Source organism: Musca autumnalis, unplaced genomic scaffold, assembly GCF_047663935.1.
Source record: "Musca autumnalis isolate F117 unplaced genomic scaffold, ASM4766393v1 scaffold_5, whole genome shotgun sequence".
Taxonomy (NCBI): Eukaryota; Metazoa; Arthropoda; class Insecta; order Diptera; family Muscidae; genus Musca; species Musca autumnalis.
This window is the reverse complement of record NW_027412088.1, coordinates 1534447-1560171: the sequence shown is the minus strand read 5'-3', so window position 1 is coordinate 1560171 and position 25725 is coordinate 1534447. Positions and strand designations below refer to the sequence as shown.

The 25725-nt window shown below is 34.4% G+C and overlaps 2 protein-coding genes across 7 annotated transcripts in view; one reads left to right on the top strand and one right to left on the bottom strand.

Annotated features, from left to right (window-relative positions):
- The window catches only part of Rgk1 (Rad, Gem/Kir family member 1), a 79473-nt gene that overhangs the window by 17370 nt on the left and 36378 nt on the right, over positions 1-25725 (top strand). For all 5 annotated transcript variants that reach the window (XM_073992698.1, XM_073992695.1, XM_073992697.1 and 2 more), the window contains exons 3-4: positions 24798-24879; positions 25085-25689. In XM_073992698.1, the coding sequence (XP_073848799.1) occupies positions 24846-24879; positions 25085-25689 (639 nt within the window). In that variant the 5' untranslated portion in view covers positions 24798-24845. The remainder of the gene's footprint in view (positions 1-24797; positions 24880-25084; positions 25690-25725) is intronic.
- LOC141406737 (uncharacterized) overlaps positions 12232-25725 on the bottom strand; it is a 95233-nt gene continuing 81739 nt past the window's right edge. Inside the window, exons 1-4 of one of the 2 annotated variants that reach the window (XM_073992705.1) lie at positions 22687-22869; positions 12724-12845; positions 12552-12605; positions 12232-12453 (exon numbers count right to left, since the gene is read on the bottom strand). In XM_073992705.1, coding sequence (XP_073848806.1) covers positions 12292-12453; positions 12552-12605; positions 12724-12845; positions 22687-22753 — 405 coding nt within the window. In that variant the 5' untranslated portion in view covers positions 22754-22869 and the 3' untranslated portion in view covers positions 12232-12291. Of the gene's footprint in view, positions 12454-12551; positions 12606-12723; positions 12846-22686; positions 22870-25725 lie in introns of those variants that run through there. The other variant, XM_073992704.1, reaches the window with a different exon arrangement.

The window sequence follows — 25725 nt, the reverse complement described above, 5'->3', positions numbered from 1 at the left end:
CGTTTCAAGGAAACGATTGTGAATAATGTTGACATTAATAAGAGTGCTTATGAATATCTTTCATCCCTCTCCCTGCCCATTAGAATGTCCATAATCCAAACACACAATGACGAGCCAATGATTAGGACCTACACTAGCCATTATGATGCGGCACTCAATTCTGTATTTCATAAGTAATTATTTTTTAATAAGTTTGAAATAATGTTCTAAGACTTGTGTAGGATAAGTAGTACACTTTGGCGACTTTCTATGACAGAAACCTGTTCAACCCTCCCAGAGATTAATGTGCTACTCTGCGAGAATTCCCAAGAGGACTCCTTGTTAGTGTACTTTTAGCGATTGTTCTATTGACAGACAACTAGATTGAATCCTAATGGTTACAAATTGAAATATATACAATTATCTATTCATAATGTTGCCAATACATGCTTTGTTCCAGTAATCTGGCCGAAATGTCAAAATCAAAGTATCAGCCAATCAGATGCCAGTCACCATAGTACAAAAGAGCGTCATTAAAGTGCAAGTTGTGGAGAAATAGTACAATTTTGCAGGTAGTGGAACACAACTACAATTGTTGTCTGTTGGAGTCTCTTAGTGTGTGTGAGTATCTATGTTTGTTGGTACCCGTTTAACCCCCTTATTGCCGCCGGTCCAGAGTGGATGCATTTTCATTAGAACAATGAGACAAAAATAGTAAATATTGGTCTATAATCTTAAAACTTAAGTTACTCAGTGTTTATCACTACAGAAGAATCATCACAAATTTTGAGAACGTGTGAATTGAAATGTTTTTCCCAAAATATTATGTATTTAGGGGTTTTCAAAATATATCTATATATATAAACAAGTAAGAACAGACTATAGTCGGACGGGGCCGACCATGTGATACCCTATACCACTATCCCTGTGCACTAGCTTTCCGGGCTAGCTGTTATAAGATGTGCATTAGAAATTTTACCAATTTTCACACAAAAGTTTTGATCAATTTAACCCGCTAAATATTATCCGATCATACCGTTGACTTGCACGCTACTTCTTCATCTCAAACCAAAACTACGTTTAAAATTTCGCGCCGATCGGACTATTATTGCGACCTACAGAGCGGCTACAAAATCGAGCAAAAATTTTGTTTTTGGTCCATTTCATCCCTTTAACATTTCACGATCATCGCCAAAAACTAATCAGTTCTATTCTGGTCCAAACCCGACCTCCATACTAAATTTCGTGACAATCGGTCCATAATTGCGGCCTCTAGCTTGATTACAATTTTTAATGGACGGACAGACGGACGGACGGACGGACGGACACACATCGCTAAATCGCTTTATCTCGTCGAGATATGAAGTTTGGTATACCACATGAGGGGTCTACGACGAATATTTCGCGGCGTTACATGAATTTTTGGGAAAACAAACTTATTATACCCTTTTCCACATTGTGGTATAGGGTATAAAGAGCTTAGTGAGTGAGTGAGTGAGTGACTGACATATCATCGCCCAGACGAAACCGCTGAAGCTAGAAAGCTGAAATTTGGACTGTGGGTTGCTGTCGGTGTGTAGGGGTGAGATAAGGCTGGGTTTTTGGAAATTCGACCTAGAAGGGTACGAAAAGTACTAAAAGGTACTAAATATGGTACCCTTTGTATTAGGCAAACGGGAAGAGCTAGAATTCTGAAATTTGGAATGAGGGTAACTGATGGAGAGTTAGAAAGATGTACCAAAGGGTTTTTGGAAATTCGACCTATAAGTGTACGAAAAGTTACTAAATTTGGTACCAATTGTACATTTTGAGCGGATATAGCTACAATCTTCATATTTGTTATGGGAATCAAGGTTGGGAAGTGGTGTTGATATAAGGAAATGATTTTGGAAGTTCGTACTAATGTGTACGAGTAGTACTAAATGGTACTAAATTTGGTACAATTTGGATTTGGGTGAACGGATAGAGCTGAAAACCTGAAACTTGGAATTTAGATTACCGTTGAAGCGTACGATTGAGATATGGGTGTACTTTTGGAAATTCATACTTATGTGTACGAAAAGTACTAAATGGTACCAAATTTGGTACAATTTGGATTTAGATAGACATGGAAACCTGAAATTTGGAATTAAGATTACTGATGGAGTAAAGGATTGAGGTAGTTTTGGAAATTCTTACTTATGGGTACGAAAAGTAGTAAACGGTACTAAATTTGGTACAAATTGGATTTGGGTGAACGGATAGAGTTGGAATTCTGAAATTTGGAATTTAATTACTTTTGGAGTGTAGGATTAAGTTAGTGTTGGAAATTTATACTTATGGGTACGGAAAATACTAAATGGTACTAAATTTGGTACAATTTAAATTTAGTTGAACGGATAGAGTTGGAATCCTGAAATTTGGAATTAAGGTTACTTATGGAGTGTAGGATTAAGATAGTTTTGGAAATTCATACTTATGGGTACGGAAAGTACTAAATGTACTAAATTTGGTACAATTTATATTTGGGTGAACGGATAGAGTTGGAATCCTGAAATTTCGAATTATGGTTACTGTTGGAGTGTAGGATTGAGGAAGTTTTGGAAATTCTTACTTATGGGTACGAAAAGTACTAAATTTGGTACAATTTGGATGTGAGTGAACGCATAGAGATGGAATACTGAAATTTGGAATTAAAACTACTTTTGAAGTGTAGGATTGAGGTATTTCTGAAATTCGTACTTTTAAGTACGGAAAATACTAAATTTGGTATAAATTGCATTTGGATGGAGAGATGGCGCTATAATCCGGAAATTATAATAAACTAGCAAAGTGCCCGCTACTTCGTATGCGTTAAATATACAAAACAAATAAACAATATATAATATAGAATGGTGGAAACATTTTGTGTACTAATACGTACCACTTTAGTCCGATTTTCGTTACGCCTACACATCAAGAGCAGTCCACATTTTTTGAGATATTTTAATTGAGGTTCTCAGCGCAAATACGGCCTAACCCAACAACCGCCATCCTCATTTCCAGCTTTATCTGTTCCCCCAAAACCAATTATAGAACTATTTAGTACTTTACATGTAAATGCATAAATACGAACCTCCTCCTAAATTCCCTTCACACAATAACAAATTGTACCAAATCCTGTGTAAATCGGACGTTATAAGCAAATGATAACAGTAATCTTAATTCCAAATCTCACGAATCCAGATCTATCCGTTCAACCAATACAAAATTGTACCACACATGGAACCATTTCGTACCCCTAAGTGTACCTAATTCCACATTTTAGGATTCGAGCGCTATAATTTCACCCAAATCCTAATTGTACAAAATGTAGTTCTTTTCGTACTCATAAGTACGAATTTCAAAAACTACTTCCATATCTCAATCCTACACTCCAACAGTAATCTTAATTCCAAATTTCTTGATTCCAACTCTATCCGTTCGCTCAAATCCAAATTGTACCAAATTTAGTACTATTTAGTACTTTTCCTACCCACAACTAAAAATTTTCAAAATTGTATCAATCCTACAATTCAACAGGTATTTTAATTCCAAACTTGAGTATGGCAGCTACATCAGATCACCGAAATCCAAATTGTACCAAATTTAGTACCATTTAGTACTTTTCGCACCCATAAGTACAAATTTTCAAAACTACCTCAGTGCTATGTTCAAACAATAAGCTTAATTCCGAATTTCAGGATTCTAGATATATCCGATAACTCAAATCCAAATTTGGTACCATTTAGTACTATTCGTATCCATAGTACGAATTTCTAAACCTACATCTATCAACACTCCAACATCAACATCACATAAATTAAAATAAAATATCCGTTCAAAATGCAAACTGTATCAAATTTGGTACCATTTAGTACTTTTGTACCCATGAGTACGAATTTCTACAACTACCTCAATCCTACACGCCAACAGTAATCTTAATTCCAAATTTCAGGATTACAGCTGCATCCGATCACCGTAATCCAAATTGTACCAAATTTGATACCATTTAGTACTTTTCTTATCCAAAGTACGAATTTCCAAACCTTCCTCTTTCAACACTCCAACAATAATTCCGAATTTCAGGATTCCAAATGTGTCCGATCACATAAATTAAAATTTGGTACCATTTAGTACTTTTCGTACCCATAACTAAAAATTTCAAAAACTTCATAAATCCTTTTTACCAACAGTAATCCTTATTCCGAATCTCGGGATTCCATCTATATCCGTTCACCCAAATCCAAATTGTACCAGATTTGGTACCATTTAGTACTTTTCGTACACATAAGTACCAATTTTCAAAACTACCTCAGTGCTGTGTTCAAACAATAAGCTTAATTCCGAATTTCAGAATTGCAGATACATCCGATAACTCAAATCCAAATTTGGTACCATTTAGTACTATTCGTATCCAAAGTACGAATTTCCAAACCTACCTCTATCAACACTCCAACAGCAATTTTAATTCCGAATTTCACGATTCCAAATCTATCCCAACATTGAAATCTAAATTGTACCAAATTTAGTACTATTTAGTACTTTTCCTACCCATAACTAAAAATTTCCAAAACTTTATCAATCCTACACTCCAATAGTACTCCTTATTCCAAATCTCGGAATTTCAGCTATATCCGTTCACCCAAACCCAAATTGTACTAAATTTGGTACTATTTAGTACTATTCGTACCCAAGAGTACGAATATCCACAACTACCTCAAGCCTACACGCCAACAGTAATCTTAATTCCAAATTTCAGAATTACAGCTGCATCAGATCACCATAATCCAAATTGTACCAAGTTTAGTACCATTAAGTGCTTTTTGTTCCCATAGGTCCGAATTTCCAAACCTTCCTCTATCCAACACTCCAAAAGTAATCTTAATTTCGAATTTCAGGATTCCAAATGTATCTGATCACCCAAATCCAAATTGTACTAAATTTGGTACCATTTAGTACTTTTCGTTGCCATAAGTACGAATTTCCAAAAGTATACCAATCCCACACTCCAATAGTAATCTTAATTCCAAATTTCACTATTCCAGCTCTATCCGATCACTTAAATTCATATTGTACCAAATTTGGTACCATTTAGTACTTTTCGTACCCAAAAGTACGAATTTCCAAAATACCTCTATCCTACACTCCGACAGTAATCCTAATTCTAAATTTCAGGATTCCGGGTCCATCCGTTCCCCCAAATCCAAATTGTACCTTATTTGGTACTATTTAGTACCTTCCGTACCCATATGTACGAATTTCAAAAACTACCTCCATAACTCAAACCTACACTCCAACAGTAATAGTAATTCCAAATTTCAGTATTCCAACTTTATCGGTTCGCCCAAATTCACATTTTACCAAATTTAGTACTATTTAGTACTATTCGCACACATGAGTACACATTTTCAAAACCACCTCCTAATATCAACTTATCTTCTAAACCTTGATTTTCATTCCAAATTTCAAGATTTTAGCTCTGTCCGTTCACGTTATACCAAATGGTACTAAATTTAGTAACTTTTATTACTCTTCGTACACTTATAGTTCGAATTTCCAAAAACCCTTTGGTACACCTTTCTAACTCTCCATCAGTGAACCTCATTCCAAATTTCAGAATTCTAGCTCTTCGCGTTTGCCTAATACTAAGGGTACCATATTTAGTACTTTTCGTACTGTTCTAGTTCGAATTTCCAAAAACCGAGCCTTATCTGACCTATTCGGACCATGAGTGACCCTCACCCAAAATTTCAAGATTCTAGCTCCAGCCGTTTAGTCTGGGCGTTGATTATCAGTCAGTCAGTCAGTCAGTGAATCAGTGAGTCAGTGAGTCATCATTACTGAACTCTTTTATAAGTATAGATAGTAAATAATAAATCATAAATAATAAATAATCTATATATATAAAAGAGCTTAGTGAGTGAGTGAGTGACTGACATATCATCGCCCAGACGAAACCGCTGAAGCTAGAAAGCTGAAATGTTGACTGTGGGTTGCTTTCGGTGTGTAGGGGTGAGATAAGGCTGGGTTTTTGGAAATTCGACCTAGAAGGGGAAACGGGAAGAGATAGAATTCTGAAATTTGGAATGAGGGTAACTGATGGAGAGTTAGAAAGATGTACCATAGGGTTTATGGAAATTCGACCTATAAGTGTACGAAAAGTTACTAAATTTGGTACCAATTGTATATTTTGAGCGGATATAGCTACAATCTTCATATTTGGTATGGGAATCAAGGTTGGGAAGTAGTGTTGATATAAGGAAATGATTTTGGAAGTTCGTACTTATGTATACAAGAAGTACTAAATGGTACTAAATTTGGTACAATTTGGATTTATGTGAACGGATAGAGCTGAAAACCTGAAATTTGGAATTTAGATTGAAGTGTACGATTGAGATATGGGGGTAGTTTTGGAAGTTCGTACTTATGTGTACGAAAAGTATTAAATGGTACCAAATTTGAAATTTCGAGATAAGGTTACTGTTGGAGTGTGGTATTGAGGAAGTTTTGGAAATTCGTACTTATGGGAAATTTGGAAGTAAGATTACTTATGGAGTGTAGGATTGAGGTAGTTATGGAAATTCGTACTTATAGGTACGGAAAGTAGTAAATGGTACTAAATTTGGTACAATTTAAATTTAGGTGGACGGATAGAGCGTGAATACTGTAGTTTGGAATTAAGATTACTTATGGAGTGTAGGATTGAGGTAGTTATGGAAATTCGTACTTATAGGTACGGAAAGTACTAAATGGTACTAATTTTGGTACATTTTGGATTTGGGTGAACAGATAGAGCTGGAATCCTGAAATCTGTAATTAAGATTACTTATGGAGTGTAGCATTGAGGTAGTTTTGGAAATTCGTGCTTATGGGTACGGAAAATACTAAATGGTACTAAATTTGGTACAATTTAAATTTAGGTGGACGGATAGAGCTGGAATACTGTAATTTGGAATTAAGATTACTTATGGAGTGTAGGATTGAGATAGTTATGGAAATTCGTACTTATAGGTACGGAAAGTACTAAATGGTACTAATTTTGGTACATTTTGGATTTGGGTGAACAGATAGAGCTGGAATCCTGAAATCTGTAATTAAGATTACCTATGGAGTGTAGCATTGAGGTAGTTTTTGAAATTCGTACTTATGGGTACGGAAAATACTAAATGGTACTAAATTTGGTACAATTTATATTTGGGTGAACGAAAAGAGCTGGAATCCTGAAATTTCGAGTTAAGGTTACTGTTGGAGTGTGGTATTGAGGAAGTTTTGGAAATTCGTACTACTAAATTTGGTACAATTTAGATTTGGATGGACGGATAGAGGTGGAATCCTGAAATTCGCAATTACTGTTGGAGATAGTTATTGAAATTCGTACTTTCATACGAAAAGTATTAATGGTATTATGAATAGAGGTGGAATTCGGAAATTTGATATTATAGCCGCTGTTGGTGTGTAGGGTTGAGATATGGATGTGGTTGTGGATATACGTACAATAAGTGTACGAAAATTACTAAGTGGCACAGAATTTGTTCCAAATTGTTATTGTGTAAAGGCGTAGAGCTAAAATTGTGAAATCCGGTATTAGCATAGCAGTTGACGTTTAGAGTGGAGATAGAGAGGAAGTTTTGGAAATTCGTACTAATGTATACGAAAAATACTAAATCGCGGTTGGGATATAGTTTTGGATAAAAGGAAGTAATTTTTGAAACTTATACATACTATAAGTATTAAATTTGGTACCAGTTTGGTGTTGCATGAAGGGATATACATAGGTGGAATTGTTGTATGAGGGATTGTGTTGGTGTTTAGATACGGATTTTTTGAAATGCATACAAATTCTAAAATTAGGCTGAGGGCTGGATGATTTATTGAGAAATACGAAATGTACTAAATGGTATTAAATTTGACGTTGGGTTGGAAGATGGAAAAAAGGCCTAAAAATGTCTCAAGAATTAACTGCTATATATAGGGTAACATCCTCTGAATAATAGTTTTTTTCATCTATATATATAAAATAGAAAAATGTTTGTATGTTTGTTTGTTTGTTTGAAATTTATAGACTCAAAAACCGCTGAACCGATCTTGCTGAAATTTTCAGGGTATATTACTACATCGCCTGAAAGTAACATAGGCTATAAAAAGATTCGAAATTCCGCTCTGATCCGGAGATATAGCATCAGAATCGGAGGTACCTCCAAAAAATTTAAACTTTGTATGCAAATATCTATAGAACGGTTACAGATACAGACTCCAAATTTGAAATGAGTGATGGATTTTAGCCTTAAAATAAATGTGCCAAAATATATCGAAATCGGTCCAGATTTGGATATAGCTCCCATATATATTTTCGTCCGATTTCAAGTATTTGATGTACCAAACACGCTATGTATGTCCGATTTCCATGAAATTTGGAATGCGTGACGGAACGTGGCTTATGATAAAATGTACCAAACTATATCGAAATCGGTTCAGATTTGGATATAGATCCCATATATATTTTCGTCCGATTTCAAGTATTTGATGTACCAAACACGCCATATATGTCCGATTCTAATAAAATTTGGAATGTGTGACGGAATTTGGCCTATAAGTAAATGTACCAAACTATATCGAAATCGGTCCAGATTTGGATATAGCTCCCATATATATTTTCGTCCGATTTCAAGTATTTGATGTACCAAACACGCTATATATGTCCGATTTCCATGAAATTTGGAATGCGTGACGGAACGTGGCTTATGACAAAATGTACCAAACTATATCGAAATCGGTCCAGATTTGGATATAGCTCCCATATATATTTTCGTCCGATTTCAAGTATTTGATGTACCAAACACGCTATGTATGTCCGATTTCCATGAAATTTGGAATGCGTGACGGAACGTGGCTTATGATAAAATGTACCAAACTATATCGAAATCGGTTCAGATTTGGATATAGATCCCATATATATTTTCGTCCGATTTCAAGTATTTGATGTACCAAACACGCCATATATGTCCGATTCTAATAAAATTTGGAATGTGTGACGGAATTTGGCCTATAAGTAAATGTACCAAACTATATCGAAATCGGTCCAGATTATATATTTTCGTCCGATTTCAAGTATTTGATGTACCAAACACGCTATATATGTCCGATTTCCATGAAATTTGGAATGCGTGACCGAACGTGGCTTATGACAAAATGTACCAAACTATATCGAAATCGGTTCAGATTTGGATAAAGCTCCCATATATATTTTCGTCCGATTTCAAATATTTCATGTACCAAACACGCTATATATGTCCGATTCTAATAAAATTTGGAATGTGTGACGGAATTTGGTCTAGAAACAAATGTGCCAATTATATCGAAATCGGTTCATCTTTGGATATTGCCCCTATATATATATTTTCGGCCGATTTCCTGTAATTTATTCACCAAACACTGTATGTATGTCCAATTTCGCTGAAATTTGGAATGTCTGACGGAATTTGGTCTATACATAAATGTGCAAAATTATATCGAAATTGGTTATAATTTGGATATAGCTCCCTTATATATTTTCGGGCGATTTGCTATATTTTATGCACCAAACACGCTATTTATGTCCAATTTCAATGTAATTTGGAATGTGTGACCGAATTTGGTATAGAAATGAATGTGCCAAATTATATCGAAATCGGTTCATATTTGGATATTGCCCCTATATATATTTTCGGCTGATTTTCTGTAATTTATGCACCAAACACGCTATGTGTGTCCAATTTCGCTGAAATTTGGAATGTGTGACGGAATTTGGTGTAAAAATAAATGTGCAAAATGATATCGAGATCTGTTCAGATCGGAATATAGCTCCCATATATATTTTCATGTTTTTGTTACATATGTCTAATTTGAATGAAATTTTGAAGATACTAAGAAGTCATCATTATATACACAAGTACGAGTACTTATAGTTGAGAAGGAATTGACCAAGGCTACAGCATTAAATATTATATCTTTGAGGAGACTTCCTAAGAATAATGTTTTAATATGATATAACTAAATCATTATTTGAGTAAAAATTTTGAATACGAGTGGGTGTTATCCTAAGAGTAATTTCAGATATCACAATATGTTAATGTGTATATGACCTGGAAATAATACGTCCCATTTATAAAATAAATTACAACTATCCTCAAACCTAAGGTTCTCAAACCTGGTTCTATTCTTAATTTTATTCACTCCAAAGCCAATCTGTACAAATAAAGAGAAATTAATACTGTAAGAGTATATAACTACCGTAGGAATACTTATAGTCGAAAAGGCTTTAGGAGGAGTGTTACCTCCTGAAACATACAAAAATACCATAGTAGCTCCAAAACAGCCCTGAATGGGTAGAGAACGCCTTCATATCTCCTATATTTATACGTTAAAATATCAAAAAAGCATTGCATTATATTTTATCTAAGTCGGGGTAGCAAAGCGAACCGGGTTCAGCTAGTATTATATATAACTTTATTTCATATATCATAAAATTTAAAAGTGGTTTATGCGGGACCTTTTTCAATATTTAAATGGAATACAAGCTTTTGTAGTTATTAATAGGCAAAAGATCTTTCTTTCGTGCAAAAGGGGGCCTATTCAGTAACTTTTTAACAACTTTACTAATTGTTTATTTTATAACAATTTCTTTTGTTTGTTTTGTAGTTGTTACAAAAACAAAAGAAATTTAACAACTTTTTAATCGAAACTTACAGAATAGGCCTACAGGAAATATTTTTTGAAAACAAACTTTTCATTTCACAGTATTAAAAAGAAGACATTCAAAGTGGTTTGTGTGGAAGCTTTTTTATAATAAAATGGAATGCTTTTTATTTTAGGCATTAATAGACAAAAGTTCGTTCATTCTCACTACAGGAAATAATTTTTGAGAAAAATGCCAAAAAGTCATAACCCTAATATACATGCCTATGTAAAAGATCCAAAAAATAGTGCTGTCCGGATTATCGAGTAGAAAAATCGCAAAAATCCGGCCAATCGTAGTGTCCGGATTATCAAAACTATAGTGTACATTACATTGTACAACACAAAAAATAATTACAAGATAATTCGGCCAGATTATGAAAGACGGCCGAAAAAAGAAGACACGTGTATAGACGTTTTGTAGGTTTACGTCGAGAAGTAACCTAAATAGGCGTGGCAAGTTCCGGCCATTTCTACAGGTTCAGAAATATTCGATATCAGTATGGAATACTCAGTATGGAATAAATTTTAATTAAGAGTCTAAAGAGTCTACCTATAATATCTAATTTTGTAACGACATTTTCTTAACAAAGTGTTTTCTTAGATATATAGTTTGTATTGGGACTTATAGTGAAATTTTGTGTAGAATATTTCTTCTTTTAACAACTTGCGTCTAAAACTAAATTTCATGTTACTTTCATGCATCAACCCGAAAAAAGAACAAAACAAATTTATTCAAAAAATATTTGGGTGTTTTGTTGGCAAATTTGATGTACATATGTATATATTTTCTTGATATATGTATATTGTAAATACATATTTCATTTATTCGGCGATTTATATTGAAATTTGATGGAAAATATTTTTGTCTTTGACGTCTTCCATCTAGAATGAAGTTTTGTTGGACAAAACTTAATAAACTCAGATAAAGTACAACATTAACCCTAAAACGTGATTTTACTTTTGGCAGATTCCTGGCGTTTAGGTACGATTTATAGTTTTATGACAAATAATTTTGTAGAATATTTTGATCCGATACGATCACATTTTAAAGGAGTTTTTAAACGTTTTTGAAAAATGGGACCAAAAAGACCCCTATACTCGCATGACGGTTAATTTTTTTACCCCGCATTGTTGTCAGTAATATTGCCAAAGACTCTTTATACCTAAAATGCAAGGATTCCAAGGAATCCGATGTCGAATATTTCAAAACCTGTAGAAATGGGCGGAACTTGCCTATTCAGGTTACTTCCCGACGTAAACTTTCAAAACGCCGATACACGTATCTTCCTTTTTTTCGGTCCTCTTTCATAATCTGTGCGGGGTTTCTTGTAACTTAAAAAAAAGTTCAATTTTGTTGTACAGTGTTATAGGCATATTTTCACTTATAATCGTGAATATCGTGTTACAGGTCAATTTATATAAAAAAAATCTTAATGTACAGTACCTAATTATGCCAAGAAAAATATTTCCTCAACTTACATAGAACGCTATCTCCACGTATTAATATAGAGTACAGACAAATTAAATTAAATGACATTAATAATACGTACCATTTATTTTTATCAATCGAAAACAAATACAAAATACATTACAGTTTTATTTCCTGGGTCTTCCTTTGATAATCATATTTTCTATGGCTCCAACATTTGGATCAGCACTTGAGATTGGCCTTTTACCATCCGAATCGTTGCACAAATCAGAAATACAGGAACGATAATAGGTTTTATATGTCGAGTCTGTTACAACAGAATTGTATTCCTGTAACAAAAGATAAATAACAACAACAAACAATTAGTACTCCACAGTCTCCGGCGTCCGACTGGCGGCAGACAATATTAATACAGTATTCTATTTACTTCTAATTTATCTTCACACCCCCGCAGAAATGTTGCCACTTTGCCATGTTCTCGCTGCAAATGAAATGAAATGAAAAGAAAAGAAAAAAAGCTCGAATAAAAACGAACATCAATAAATTAGTTGCTCCATGTCATCTTTGGCAAGCATTGATGAATGTTTTGTGATAGTTACCACCAATTCCTGGCGAACGATGGTGCAGTATTTCTTAGTGCAGTTTGTTTTATGCGTCGGATTTGTAATGCATGAATCATCCACACTGCCCCAGCTGTAACTACAGGTATAACACAACAATGCTGAAAAAGAAGTAATCGCCCAAACAACCATAAATAACTAAATGTACATACTTTTAATAATACATATGTATTAATATTTTGGCAGATCGGTAGAAGTGAGAATAGTGTCCTTTTTTGCTTGCAAATTGTCAGAATTTTAAATGTTGACTTACAATTTTTTTTGGCTCCAAGTGAAATATGTATTTGTAATTCTTCGTGATTATGTTTGCAATTAAATCGGCTTATTGACATGTTCAAGATAATTTTTAAGAATTTTGTGAACAATGTTAACCCTGGCGAATTTAATCTTTCTTGATGATGTTAACATTGAACGTTTCATTGACATTTTACTTCAAATTAGAATGCGTCCTGTCCATAAACTTAAAATTATCTTTGGTCAATTTAATCCAAATTTAGCAATGATAGAGGACAGGAATTCATCGCGGGTGTTGGACGTTCGACCGATCTAAGGAGCTAACATCGACTGGAACCATGCTAAGATGTCAGCGCCATCTGGCAAGAGGAACGCATACTCGATAATTGGGTACTTAGGCATACCCTGCCCCTCCGCAAAAATACCCCATCGTTAATTAACTTATAAAGAATATGTTGCCACAAACATACCCGCGGAGACAGACTTCTCTCATATCAATGACATTCATATTAGCTGAAAGACCCACTTTTTACATAGCTGAAATACTCAGGAAATGTCGCCAACATTGCGCTGAGATGCTCCCCATTGCATCACGGTATCATCCAATGTATACTGTACTAAAGTAATTGAGTCATACTAAGTGGGATTTAAAACTGGTAAATCTACAATAGCACATAGGGGAAAATGGCCCAAAATTACGCGAATATGAAAATTGCGTCCTTATAAAAGAACTGTTGGTACACAGTAACCTGACTCCATTCTTCCTTTTAGAGAGCCATCCTAAACATTATTTTGGTATTTACTTTTGTGAATGTATGTACTATTGTGAATAAAAACAATCGCAAAACGGTCCACGTTTTGATCCATTCAATACCAAACATCCTAGTAGTAATTGAAACTTCTGTACCATATTAAAAAGCTCTACATTAAATATTGGGAACTGTATCTTGATTTCAACAGACGGATGAAAATTGATAAATACTTTATAGGGTCTCCGACGAATATTTCGATGTGTTACAAACGGAATGACAAAGTTAATTATAGCATATATACGATTTTGCAACATTCTTCAGATTTTATAGATATAAGTAAGCCATTCTTGTTGATTTTTTTCCTTAAATTTTTTTACAGTGTTTTATTTAACTTGCTTTGGTTCGTTTAGTTCAAATCTTTTCAGATTTGTTAAACACCTAAGAAATCTATTTTTGTTTAATAAAACTTATAGTGTGGAAACTTTTCACTGTGAGGTAGAACAATCGCAGTTTTAATGAAAGAAGCTGAAGTGGCTACTTTTGATCTCTTTCGGTTTTTGTTGAAACACAATTAAGTGAATGTTTTTCCATTGGTACCCTTTTTTACCATGCAGAATTGTCCTTGCTGACGCAGGAGTTAGAATAATCGTCCTGACTAAGGTTTACCTCCAAAATGGTCAAATAACTCGGAAACTAGATGAACTTTTCGACTGTTTTATTATTTCGGTAGATGCTACTCTTCAAGAGTAGTACGTAGTACGCAAATGACCGCTATACTTCTGTTATTACATACAGGTTGTAAATAACTATAGAGCCGGGATTGCTTGGTAAACAATATAAATTAGTAAAACGTGTCGTTTTTGATCCTTTTTAGGCTGAATTGAGTAAATAAATTCGATTTTTAGCAAAATCAAAAAAAAAAAAAATTGGGAAGAAAATTTGCCTTTCCAGTTTGAAAGTATAAACACAGACTTTCACAGTGTTTTAACGGTGTTTTATTTAACTTGCATTTAAAATCTGGTAACTCATTTTCCATACAGTTGCAGTTGACCAATCGAACTGAAACTTTGCACACTTTTCAAATTTGGATGACAATACATGAATATGGGCCCAATTTTTCCTACAGCTCCCATATAGCGGTACTACCCGATTTCAGGTATTTTGAGGATTTTGTCTTCATTTTTGCCCGAATTAGTTGTCATTTGGCATTTCCAATGATACAGACATTTCCCCATTGTGAACATAGGTCCAGGTTTTGATATAGCCCCCATATAGTGTTACCACCCGATTTCAAGTGTTTTAAGGATTTTATCTTCATTTTTTGTCAGAATTGGCTGTAACTTGGCATTTGAAGTCCCCAATGCACTATGGGACCAATGACAGGTTTTTGAGGCAACAAGTCACTGAAAGCTGCTGGACCTTTCAAATTTCGTACTGATGTTTATAGTGAGCATAAAAATATATCAGCAAAATTTAGAAGGAATCGTTTCAGATATAGATATAGCTTTCGTATATATGTTTCAACCGATTTTATATTTAAGCCGCACTAAGGTCACAATTTGCATCCGATGACTTTACAATTTGCTATGGTACATCCTGATCAATTAAGAATCACATCCAGAAAATTTGGTTCTGATCGGTATAGGTCCGAAATATAAATCCTCCGAAATGGCTGGACCGAATTGGGTAAATTTTTGACTGTAGATTCTTTTGGTCTTAGAATAGATCGCAAGGTAGTTTTTATACCGAAAAATGGAGGCGGCGGGGGACCTCCCCCACAACGGGTTTTAGCCAAACGCGAAATCTCAGAGATTATTTGACGTATTGGGATACAATACAATAGTAATTGTGACCTCCATCATTAATTGATGATTTGGAAGTAGAATACCGCGATCGCGTTCAATTTTTGAATACTTTGTAATTACAGGTCAAGATTTTTAAATTTAGTAGGTTTTTGTACTCCCAATTACTAAATTAAGAGATCTTGAACATAAAAAATTCCAATGCTTGGTATAACTCGATTAAGATAACTATCAAATTTCGCGACTTGTGTAATATTGACAAGTCCAACTCCCAGCCCAGCCCAATACTTAAAAATTTCCAAATTTTTAAGTGTCACGCTATCTGTAAGTATTTTTCTATAAGTTTTCGGATCCATACGGACATGAAATTTTCTACACATATAGTACTCACTATTACCGTCTACCACATACATATATATATAGTTTCGACAATACGCCGCAATACCGAGAGTTCTCTTCCAAAAACCATACAAACTACAATATAAACGACACAAAAAATACACCACAAGTCTACATCAAATATTCCTTACCAAATCTAACTTTTTTAATTCCTAATCAGAATATCCATTAAAAAAAAAAACTGTTTATTATGTTAGCGGTTTTTAATTGTCGAGCGAAACAAATTTGTTCTTCGTTTGATAGATTTTTATACAATTTTAGAATGTAAGATGCAATATCTTTGACAGCCCGGTATGTGGCCATGAAGCGTTGGCAGGTTGAAATGATTTTGTTTCTAAATGGCTCAAAGTGTTAAGAATCTTATCCAAATATATGACTTCAAAAATAGACTTTTTGCCTCAGAAACCTGCAATGGTACAGAAACTTCCCCACCAAAAATTATGGACATGAGTCCGGTACTACACGATTTCAGGCATTTTAAAGTTTTTATCTACATTTTCGGCCTAAATTGAATATAATTTTGTTTCTCAGTGGTCAAAAAATTATATTTACTAAAAAGTTCAAAATAAAATATAATTTAAAAATATTAAGTTTCAGTGTTTTATTTAGAAATGCACTTAAATCTAGGAAATAATTTGTCGCTTAGCCTCAATAAATATATTCTTTCTCATGATGGAATCTCTCAAATAAAGCGCTAGCATTTAAATTATAAATGGTGCCAAAGTTAAACGGCAAGCGTTTTATTTGAGAGATTCCATCATGAGAAAAATATATTTATTGAGGCTAAGCAACAAATTATTTCCTAGATTTAAGTGCATTTCTAAATAAAATACTGAAACTTTTTTTTTAAATTATATTTTATTTAATATATTCTTAAAAAAATATTTAAAAAGTATCATTTCAAAGAATAAGTACCATTTTAATACTTTTTGAAATTTTGAATTTTCCATCGCTTACAACTATCAAAAGGTTCTTAAAGATCAAAAAGGTTCTTAAAGAGCTAAAATTGTGTTGACACAGTGCATTGCAGCAAATATTTGGGGGAAAATTGCTTATAAGTTATAATTTCATCATTGCCCATGAATCCAGAAATTATTTCTGCAATTAAGTCCCCTTCAGCAGTTGAAATGATGGAAAATGTTATTTCAATTTAACCCACTGTTCTAGAACACGGTCAGTTGTCGAAGCGCATGATAACATTTCAAAGCTGTTATAAATTATTACAACTGCACCCAGTTAGTATATGACGCATGTCACTGTACCGAAAGTAAAACCGACAAAATTAGAAAAAGTTTAAACTGCTCACGTATGAATTGTATGGTGTCAGAAGTAAAGGAACGCTTTTCGAGTAAAAAGTGGCAAAACTTGAAGATTCTTGCAAGGAAAGGAACAGAGCTAATCTGACATTATTACTCAAAAAAGAAATTCCCAAAAAAATCCCCAAATATTTTTTAGATTTCCCCAATTCCCCAATTCGAAAATGTTTTCCCCATTTCAAAAAAAAAAAAAAATCCCCAACTTTGGGGAAAATCTCCAATACTGACGACGCTGTATGTGGGTACCACATTAAGTGTGAGATTGTGCGAACATGAAGCAGATATAAGAAAAGGCAAAGAAGACACAGTCTTATGCCTACACATGAAACCAAGGCATATTTATAGAAGGTAGAAGTGACAATCAGCTGTATTCTTACTTTTTTTTTGTAAATTTAATTTTCACAATGTAATAGGGTCTACTCAAGAAATTTGTTACCGTAAAATACTGTTTCTCTTCCTAAATGTGTAATAAAAATTACCTACGACAGTTCTGAATGCTTTATATTTACATTGTAATTCAAATTTATTCTATTTTGGAGGATTTTCAAAACGTATTTATGTTTTTCCTGAGAAAATTTTTGGAACGACCCTATTATTTAATATTTTCTTTGACAATTAGTTTTCAATAACAACCATCTTGTTTTTGTAAATTTGATAGTTGTTTTAATTCATGCATATACCTTCTATAAATTTACCTTGCATGAAACAGTGGGAACATAATGCAGATTTCGAGAGTGTTAAAATACGAGGGCGGTTCGGAAACTTCTTAGCCTATCAATGAAAGAGAATAGTTAGTTTTTCAAAAATATTTTTATTTTTCAATAGCAATTCTATACCTTGATTAAAATAGTTTTCCTCACGATCTTCAAAATAGTGGTATACAACTGTAATTGCATCTTCATTTGAGGTAAAACGCTTGCCAGCAAGGAATTTTTTACCTTTGAAGTCCCAAAAAACCGTTGCCATAACCTTTTCAGCCGATTGAATTGTTTTTGCCTTCTTTGGGGCACTTCCTCCAGCTTCAGTCCATTGTTTGGATTGTTCTTTTGTCTCTGGAGTATAGTGGTGGGTCCATGTCTCATCAACAGTTATGAAACGACGCTTAAAATCCATTTTATTTCGCTTAAAACGATCCAAACAAGCTTGAGAAATGTTCATTCTTATGCGTTTTTGATCGACTGTTAACAAATGCGGCACCCATCTTGCCGAAAGTTTTTTCATCTGTAGTTCTTCATGCAAAATTAAATGGACTCGATCATTTGAGATGCCCATGATATTAGCAATTTCACGCACTTTTATTCGTCGATCATTTAATATCATATTATGCACTTTGGCTGCAATTTCTGTTGTTGTTGCTGTTTTTGGACGTCCACTACGTGGTTCACCTTCAATGCTTGTACGACCACGTTTAAATTCAGCAACCCAATTTTTTACTGTTGCATATGGAAGAGCACTTTCACCTAACACATTCACCATATCATTATGAATTTCTTGTCCCGATAAACCTTTTTTATGTAAATATTTAATGACAGAACGCATTTCTAATTTTTCCATTGTAAAAAAATTGCGGATGCGTCTTTTTTGAACACCTGTTTCTATATGAAGGAGTTGCCAGATCGAAACAAAATTTAACATGTGTTCATAACAGAGATGGAAGTTTCCAAAACACTTAACTTTTTTCTGTTTATACCGTTAAAAGTTCTACTAGGCTAAGAAGTTTCCGAACTGTCCTCGTATTCGATAAAGAACGTAATGAGAAAAAGAGATATACCCTTGAAAGTCTTAGAATCCAAGAGAGGATGCAAACATCCACCCTGCCAGCATTTGGAAGTGAGTTTCTCACTCCCTCGCCTAAGAAGTCACTCCGGAGACACGCCAAGGAAGATCGTTGGTGAATTACACAATTTCTATGGCCTTATTGTGATTACGTTTTATCGCATATGCCGACACTTCGGAGTGACTTCTGAGTGACTTCCAAAGCGATTGTTTACATTTATTTAATGATTCAACACATTTGAACAAATATAGAACATTTTGCTATCTGATGATTATATGAGACGGTGGTGCAGTGGTAAGCATACTCGCTTTGCACTCTGAAGGTCCGAGTTCGCTTCTCAAGTCAGGCAACAAAACATCACAAAACAAAATTAATGTAGGCGGAATTTCCAAAGAATAATGGGCCAAATATGAACAATATCGGCTAATGTTTTGGTATAGCCCCTATATAACGGTACCTTCCGATTTTCGGTATTTTGAGGATTTAAGCCACAATTTCGTAGCAAATTAGCTGTAATTTGGTACTTAGGGTTCCTAGTGGTCACAAAATATTTCCACCAAAAATTATGGACATAGCTACACGTTTTGATATAGCCCCCATTAAGATATTTTGAATATCATGACCACATTTTTAAACCAACTTGACTGTAATTTTGCATTCCGTGTTCTCACTGCTTATAAAATCTTCTTACAAAATATTTTCAATACGGATTTATGTTTCGATTTAGCCCCTTTTATGGTACCCCCGATTCATTGAATTATTATTAATTATCCCATATTTAATAACATATTTAGCTATAATATGGTAATATAGTGTCTCCGGGGGTAGAACTCCTACTTGCAAACATTTCTCAAGATAGGTCCATATTTTGATTTAGCTCCCATACAAATGCACAGCTAAATTTGTATGAATTTCATGCAAAATCCCTTATTTTAAAAGTGCAGTCATCCAAAGATTTGCAGCCCTAATGTAGTTATTCCGTATCCGGAGAGTCCAATTTCATTCCCCAAAAAATAATCGAACCCAAGTTCGGCCAAGTTTACAAGATGCACTCTATAGAACAAGCGCGTACAGCCCATAAAAACACTAAAAAATTTATTTTTTGGAAATTTATTGCTATATAACCAAGTACCTCCAGACCCCAAACTAATTTTTATAATTTAAATCACCCCCTCTGCTATTAATTAAAAATTAATATTGTCCAGTTTCATTACGAATTTATTTCACATTTAAACAAATATGAAGCTAATTTTTTAGCAACCATTTTTTAAAATCTGATGCAACAAAATTTTTTTTTATTTGATAGTGAATAACTGAGCGAATATTTACAACAACAAAAATGAAAAAACAAAATCTTTGTCTGCAAAGTGTCTGTAATCGATACAATGGAAAATATTTCGCAGTTTTATAGTCCGATTTTTTTACTTTCGCGCCGCTAGATCAGTGGTTTCGACCAGTGTGCGGAGGTTACTTCAGGGTGACTTCCGGGACTATCGCCACGACTGTTTTCATCGCCCTGGGCGACAAGCCTAAGTCACTTCCGCGATAGTTTTTGCTAGCAGGGCATGAACACAAAAGAAGATAAAGACAATACTCCGTTGCAATAGTTTGAAAGATGCAGTACTGTAAGTAAGTTTGCTGCAATATTAGTTTATATTTATTTTAGTGATTATTATTTTTATTTATACAAAATTAGTGTCGTAATGTCCCGTTTTTATTATAAAAGAAAATATATAAAACAACCAAAATATGTAAAAATAAACTAATTGTAAGTAAACAACTTCACGATGTCCGCTGTAAAAAAGACTTCTAATTGGAAATTGTTTTTGTTCTTAGAATTTTCTAATAAACAGCTCCTGTAGTGCGATTCTCTAACACATTTTTTGAGTTACCGACAAAAATCTTTTTATTCATCGATAACTTACCGAAAAACATCGCTAATTACCGAAATTATAAGCATTTTAATTTTACCAACAATTGTCGGTAACTCAAAAAATGAGTTAGAGAATCGAACTACTGATGACGTTGGAATAAAGCCAACGAAACGTTGAGCAAAAAATGAAATAAATTAGTTTTATTTACATCATAAAAACTACCTGACCGATTCAGCTCGGTATAATTACAAAACAAAAGTAACAAATAAACAACAGCGCGGTCATAAAATTTAAATCCAACGAAAGCTGTTCATGGAAGAAGACCTTCGAAGCAAATGGTCGTCTGTTTCTTCGAAGTCTCCCGAGAAATTCGTAAAACGAACAAGAGAAGACAAACTATTCGCCCATCCCCCTTGTAGCCTTATTTAATTCCTTTCCGACTGTAAGTACACGCGTACTATAACGATGACTTCTACTGATTTCGAAGTACTATTTCTCAAATACTAGCAAAATGTCCGCAATTTCGTATGCGGAAAGGATATAAACAACAAATAGAGACATTTTCATATGGAAATAGCCAACATTGAAAACTTTGTTGTACTAATACCAATTATAATCAATACTTATTTTTATTTATGTATCGTTCGTGCCACTTTAGTTCGATTTTCAAAAAATCAGCCGTATCTCAACCTTATTAATAAGGGGTTTCTCTACTCAGAAGGTAAACCCTTCTTGTAAAAAAAAATAAATCCAAGACCAATTCCAGCTCAGATCCAAATTGTACCAAATTTAGCACTTTCCGCATCCATAAGTACAAATTTTCAAAACTGCCTCAATGTAGTACTTTTTGTACCCATAAGTACGAATCAAATCGTATCTGTTCGCTCAGATCCAAATTTAGTACTTTCCGTATCCACAAGAACAATTTTCCGAAACTACTTCAATCCAAGGCACATTTATATAAGGTAGAAGTGACAATCAGCTGTATTTTTACTTTTTTGCAAATTTGGGTTGGGTTGGTTCATAAAATACGTGAAATCGGCCGAAAATAATCTAAACCCTTTTCGATATAATCTAAACCGATTTCGATTTCACATTTGAGAAATTTATTTCTACCAAAAATTCCATCACACATTCCAAATTTGGAGATGCGTGATGGTATTAGCATACAAAATCTACATTTTTGGTGCTATTTTCAGGATCGCTGTAGAAACAATACAATATATTTTAATATCTCCTCACCTTTTCAGGGGTTTGCTATTCTTAAGAAGAAGAAAATGCTAGAATAGAGCATTCAAATAAATTGCACTACGATGTATTAGGCGTCCTTGTTTTTTCTACGTGTCAACACCGAACATGTACCCCACCAAATATTGTTGTAACGTCAAATGAAATCATTTCTTTTTAATTTCAATTTGTTAGACATTTTTGTAGCATTTTAACATTTTTTTCCAGCGAAATGGAAACCTGTGTATGTGTATACGATTGTGTTCTTGCTATTTTTTATTTTTTTAATAAAATGTATCGCCTTCATCAGAAATCTCAAAAACAGACACTTATTTAAATGATTTCTCTCTGGGGGACATTGTCACAATTTACGTAGCAATTCACGAAGCAACCATTCACCCACCCACACAATCACTCCCAAATAATTATACGTCATCACTACAAATAGACATTTAAATATGTTTGCAGTCGACATTTGTACAAACGGTTTTTAGAAAACATACAAAGCGAATACAACAAGTCAAGAAAAATACAAATACGTGGACGTGTCTATGTACATACCATCTGTGATGTATATCATGGAGACCATTGTGGTGACCATAGAAATTACCACAAAGAAACGATACATTATTCCTTCAAGCGCACTGAGTAGTGTCTATCTGTTGTTGTTTTTCACTCAAAAGTCCACGGAGTACTGACATCAGATACAGCCACCATGCCAGACCGATAAGACATTTCATTACTGCAATTGGCCAATTAAATGTTATCATCATCTACATTAACATTGGAAGACGTTTGCTTATCTTTTTGACATATTGATATGTATGATATGAATCATCATTTCAATTATAGACAGGTGAATGCTTTGTCGGAATATGATAGGTGAGGCTAGCTGTCTTGATAATGCACCCATTAAAAACATCGATTCCTTAATTCATTTATTTGAAGTTTTGTATGTGTCTTATTGGCAGCTTTTCGATTTCATATGTCCCATGTTTATCTGTGTTTATCTGCGTTATCTGTGAAATTCTTTGGATCAACTACAATCGGTTCACTGAGCGTCGCATCACAACTACCATATAAAACTTCAAGAATATTTGGCATCAATTACGATGCTTTCCTATGTGTGTTGTTAACGTGGCGCTCAATGGACGGATTGGAGATTTTTCAACCTTAAACTTTATGGCTGGAGGTGTCCCCCTCATTCTCGACCTTCACCTGCTGCATGTAAGTTTCTAGCGGGAGCGTAGTAGAGTTGGGCAATCTAGTTCACTGAACGGATTGATCTTTCTCGTTCCTTTTATAAAAAGGAACTACAGTAGGACCTCGATTATCTGTAATGCATTTACGGATAGTCGATTTTCCCGGATAATGGAGTAATACTGTCTCTCATATATGTATTAATATAATAAAATAAAAAAATGCCTTCTTGGAAATATTTATAAATAAGATCAAATATGAATTGAATGTTATTGTTATAAAATAATTCACTTGTGCATGAACCAAAAATTATGTGTTTTCCTTTCCCGGAAAATGGAGGTTTAAGGATAATCGATTCCCGGATAATCGAACTTCGACTGTAATTCCTTAATATCGTTCTCTCGTTCTTTATAGTTCCTTAGTTCATTTGACATTGCCACTCAATCGTTTTTGGGTTAAATCGCTCCTTTGGTTCAATCATGTCGTTTTGTAATTCAAGGTGGAAATACAAGGTAGTTGTGTCGAGCCAATCTGTTTACATACGAAATGTCAAACCCCGACAACCCCAATTTCCCCAACAACATAGAGAAACTTTTTGACATCATATGTACATTCAAATATGTCGACGCCACTACCTTGTATATCTATCTTGCAAGACAAGAACGTATGAATCCGTTGAACAAAAAGAGCGAATGGAACGAAATAAGCGAATAGAACAAGATGAACGAAAGGAAGTATATAAACGAACGAGTCGGATTTCGTTCCAGTATCTCCAGTATTTAAATAGTTCCATTGAACTAGTTCGTTCCGGTACTACACAACTCTAGAGCGTGATGTATTCTATCAGCATTACTTGCCCGGACACTTTATGGCTTCATCTACAGCTGGCTAATCTTAATGCCTAGGTACATAAGAAGCCTCGCCTGCTTGCCTTGCTTGCTTCTGATAAAAGAATAAAATAGAAAAGGGCAACCTAGTTCGAAAATTGGCTCGGTCTTCTTTATTCTTTTATCAGAAGCAAGCAGGCGAGGCTTCTTATGTACCAAGGCCTTTAAGGTAAGGTCACATTAGGCAAATATTTGCTTCAACGACCAGTGCTCTTACTGCGCTTAAGTGAGCGTAAATAAAGCGTTGAAATTTATGCTCACTGGCCCTCTGTAAGCGCACATTGCCGGTTAATGGATAAAATATTTGCCTAATGTAACCTTACCTTCAGTTTGTTTTTATAATTTGTTTGTCTCATACCCGGAAATGGATGGGATTTTATAGCAGTTCCGTACTGCTATTATTTCGCATGGTATACAACGTACTTCCGTTATCTCTATCCATTCACGTTCTCTTACTTTATTCTGTTAAGACTGAACTAAGAATGCCTTAAATGACTAATAATTTTTGTATAATTTTACATATTGTTTATTTTTCATACTTTGCAAATTTTTAATAAACATGACGTTTTTATCTCTGTGTTTCAGAGCGGAAAAAAATCCCCTTGTACAGGTACATTGGTTGAATCAAATCAGATGTTACCGATAACGTCAACCCACAATGGAAAAGGTAAGGAAGCATTTTTGGTGTCAATTAAAGTCATCGCTTAGTACATCAATGTGTAGGTAGCATTTGTGTTTACATAAGTACATATACATACATAAATACAGATCAATTAGATATTGTACATACATACATACATACATACATACATACATACATATATGAAATATACATATTGATGCATGACACATATCAACTCGAATCATTCCAGATGCTGGCCTTCCCGACAATACCTCCCCTACCCACTTCCAGACTCTTAAAAATGTCACCCCAACGAAAACTGTAGTTAGTAAAAATAAAAGCACGCCGAAAACTAGCATCCCCACATCATATACCAGCACAAGATCTGCTGCAGTTATGGCATTGGCTTTAAGAAGCCAAACACCTGCTAGCCAGGGATCGGGACCGAAGAATGGTACAATGTGTCGCCCAAACTCCATGGTTGCCAGTTCGGCCGAATCGACATTCTCCACGAAACTGCAGCAACATTCAGAGCCACTGGATGTGCGACCTGCCACCGCAGTAAGACCTAATGGTATTGGTGAGTTGTATTCGGGTGGATCTAGCAGTTCCGACAACGATGGTGGAAATAATTCCACTTCCTCATCCGCTACGGCATTGCGTCGTTTTTATTTCAAAAGTGGTCGTAGTTCAAAGACGAAAGCCAATGCGAAATCTTCCGCCACTACCAGCAACAAACTAACGAACAACTCTGCTGCTCCTGTTAGTAACACGGCTCTCCTGTACCACGCCTCAGTTGAGGGAACTGTAAGTCATCATAGCAAAACTATGTCCAATAGTAAAACTGTGCCCAAGGTTAGTAGATCAACCCGATTATTTTTATTTATCCCG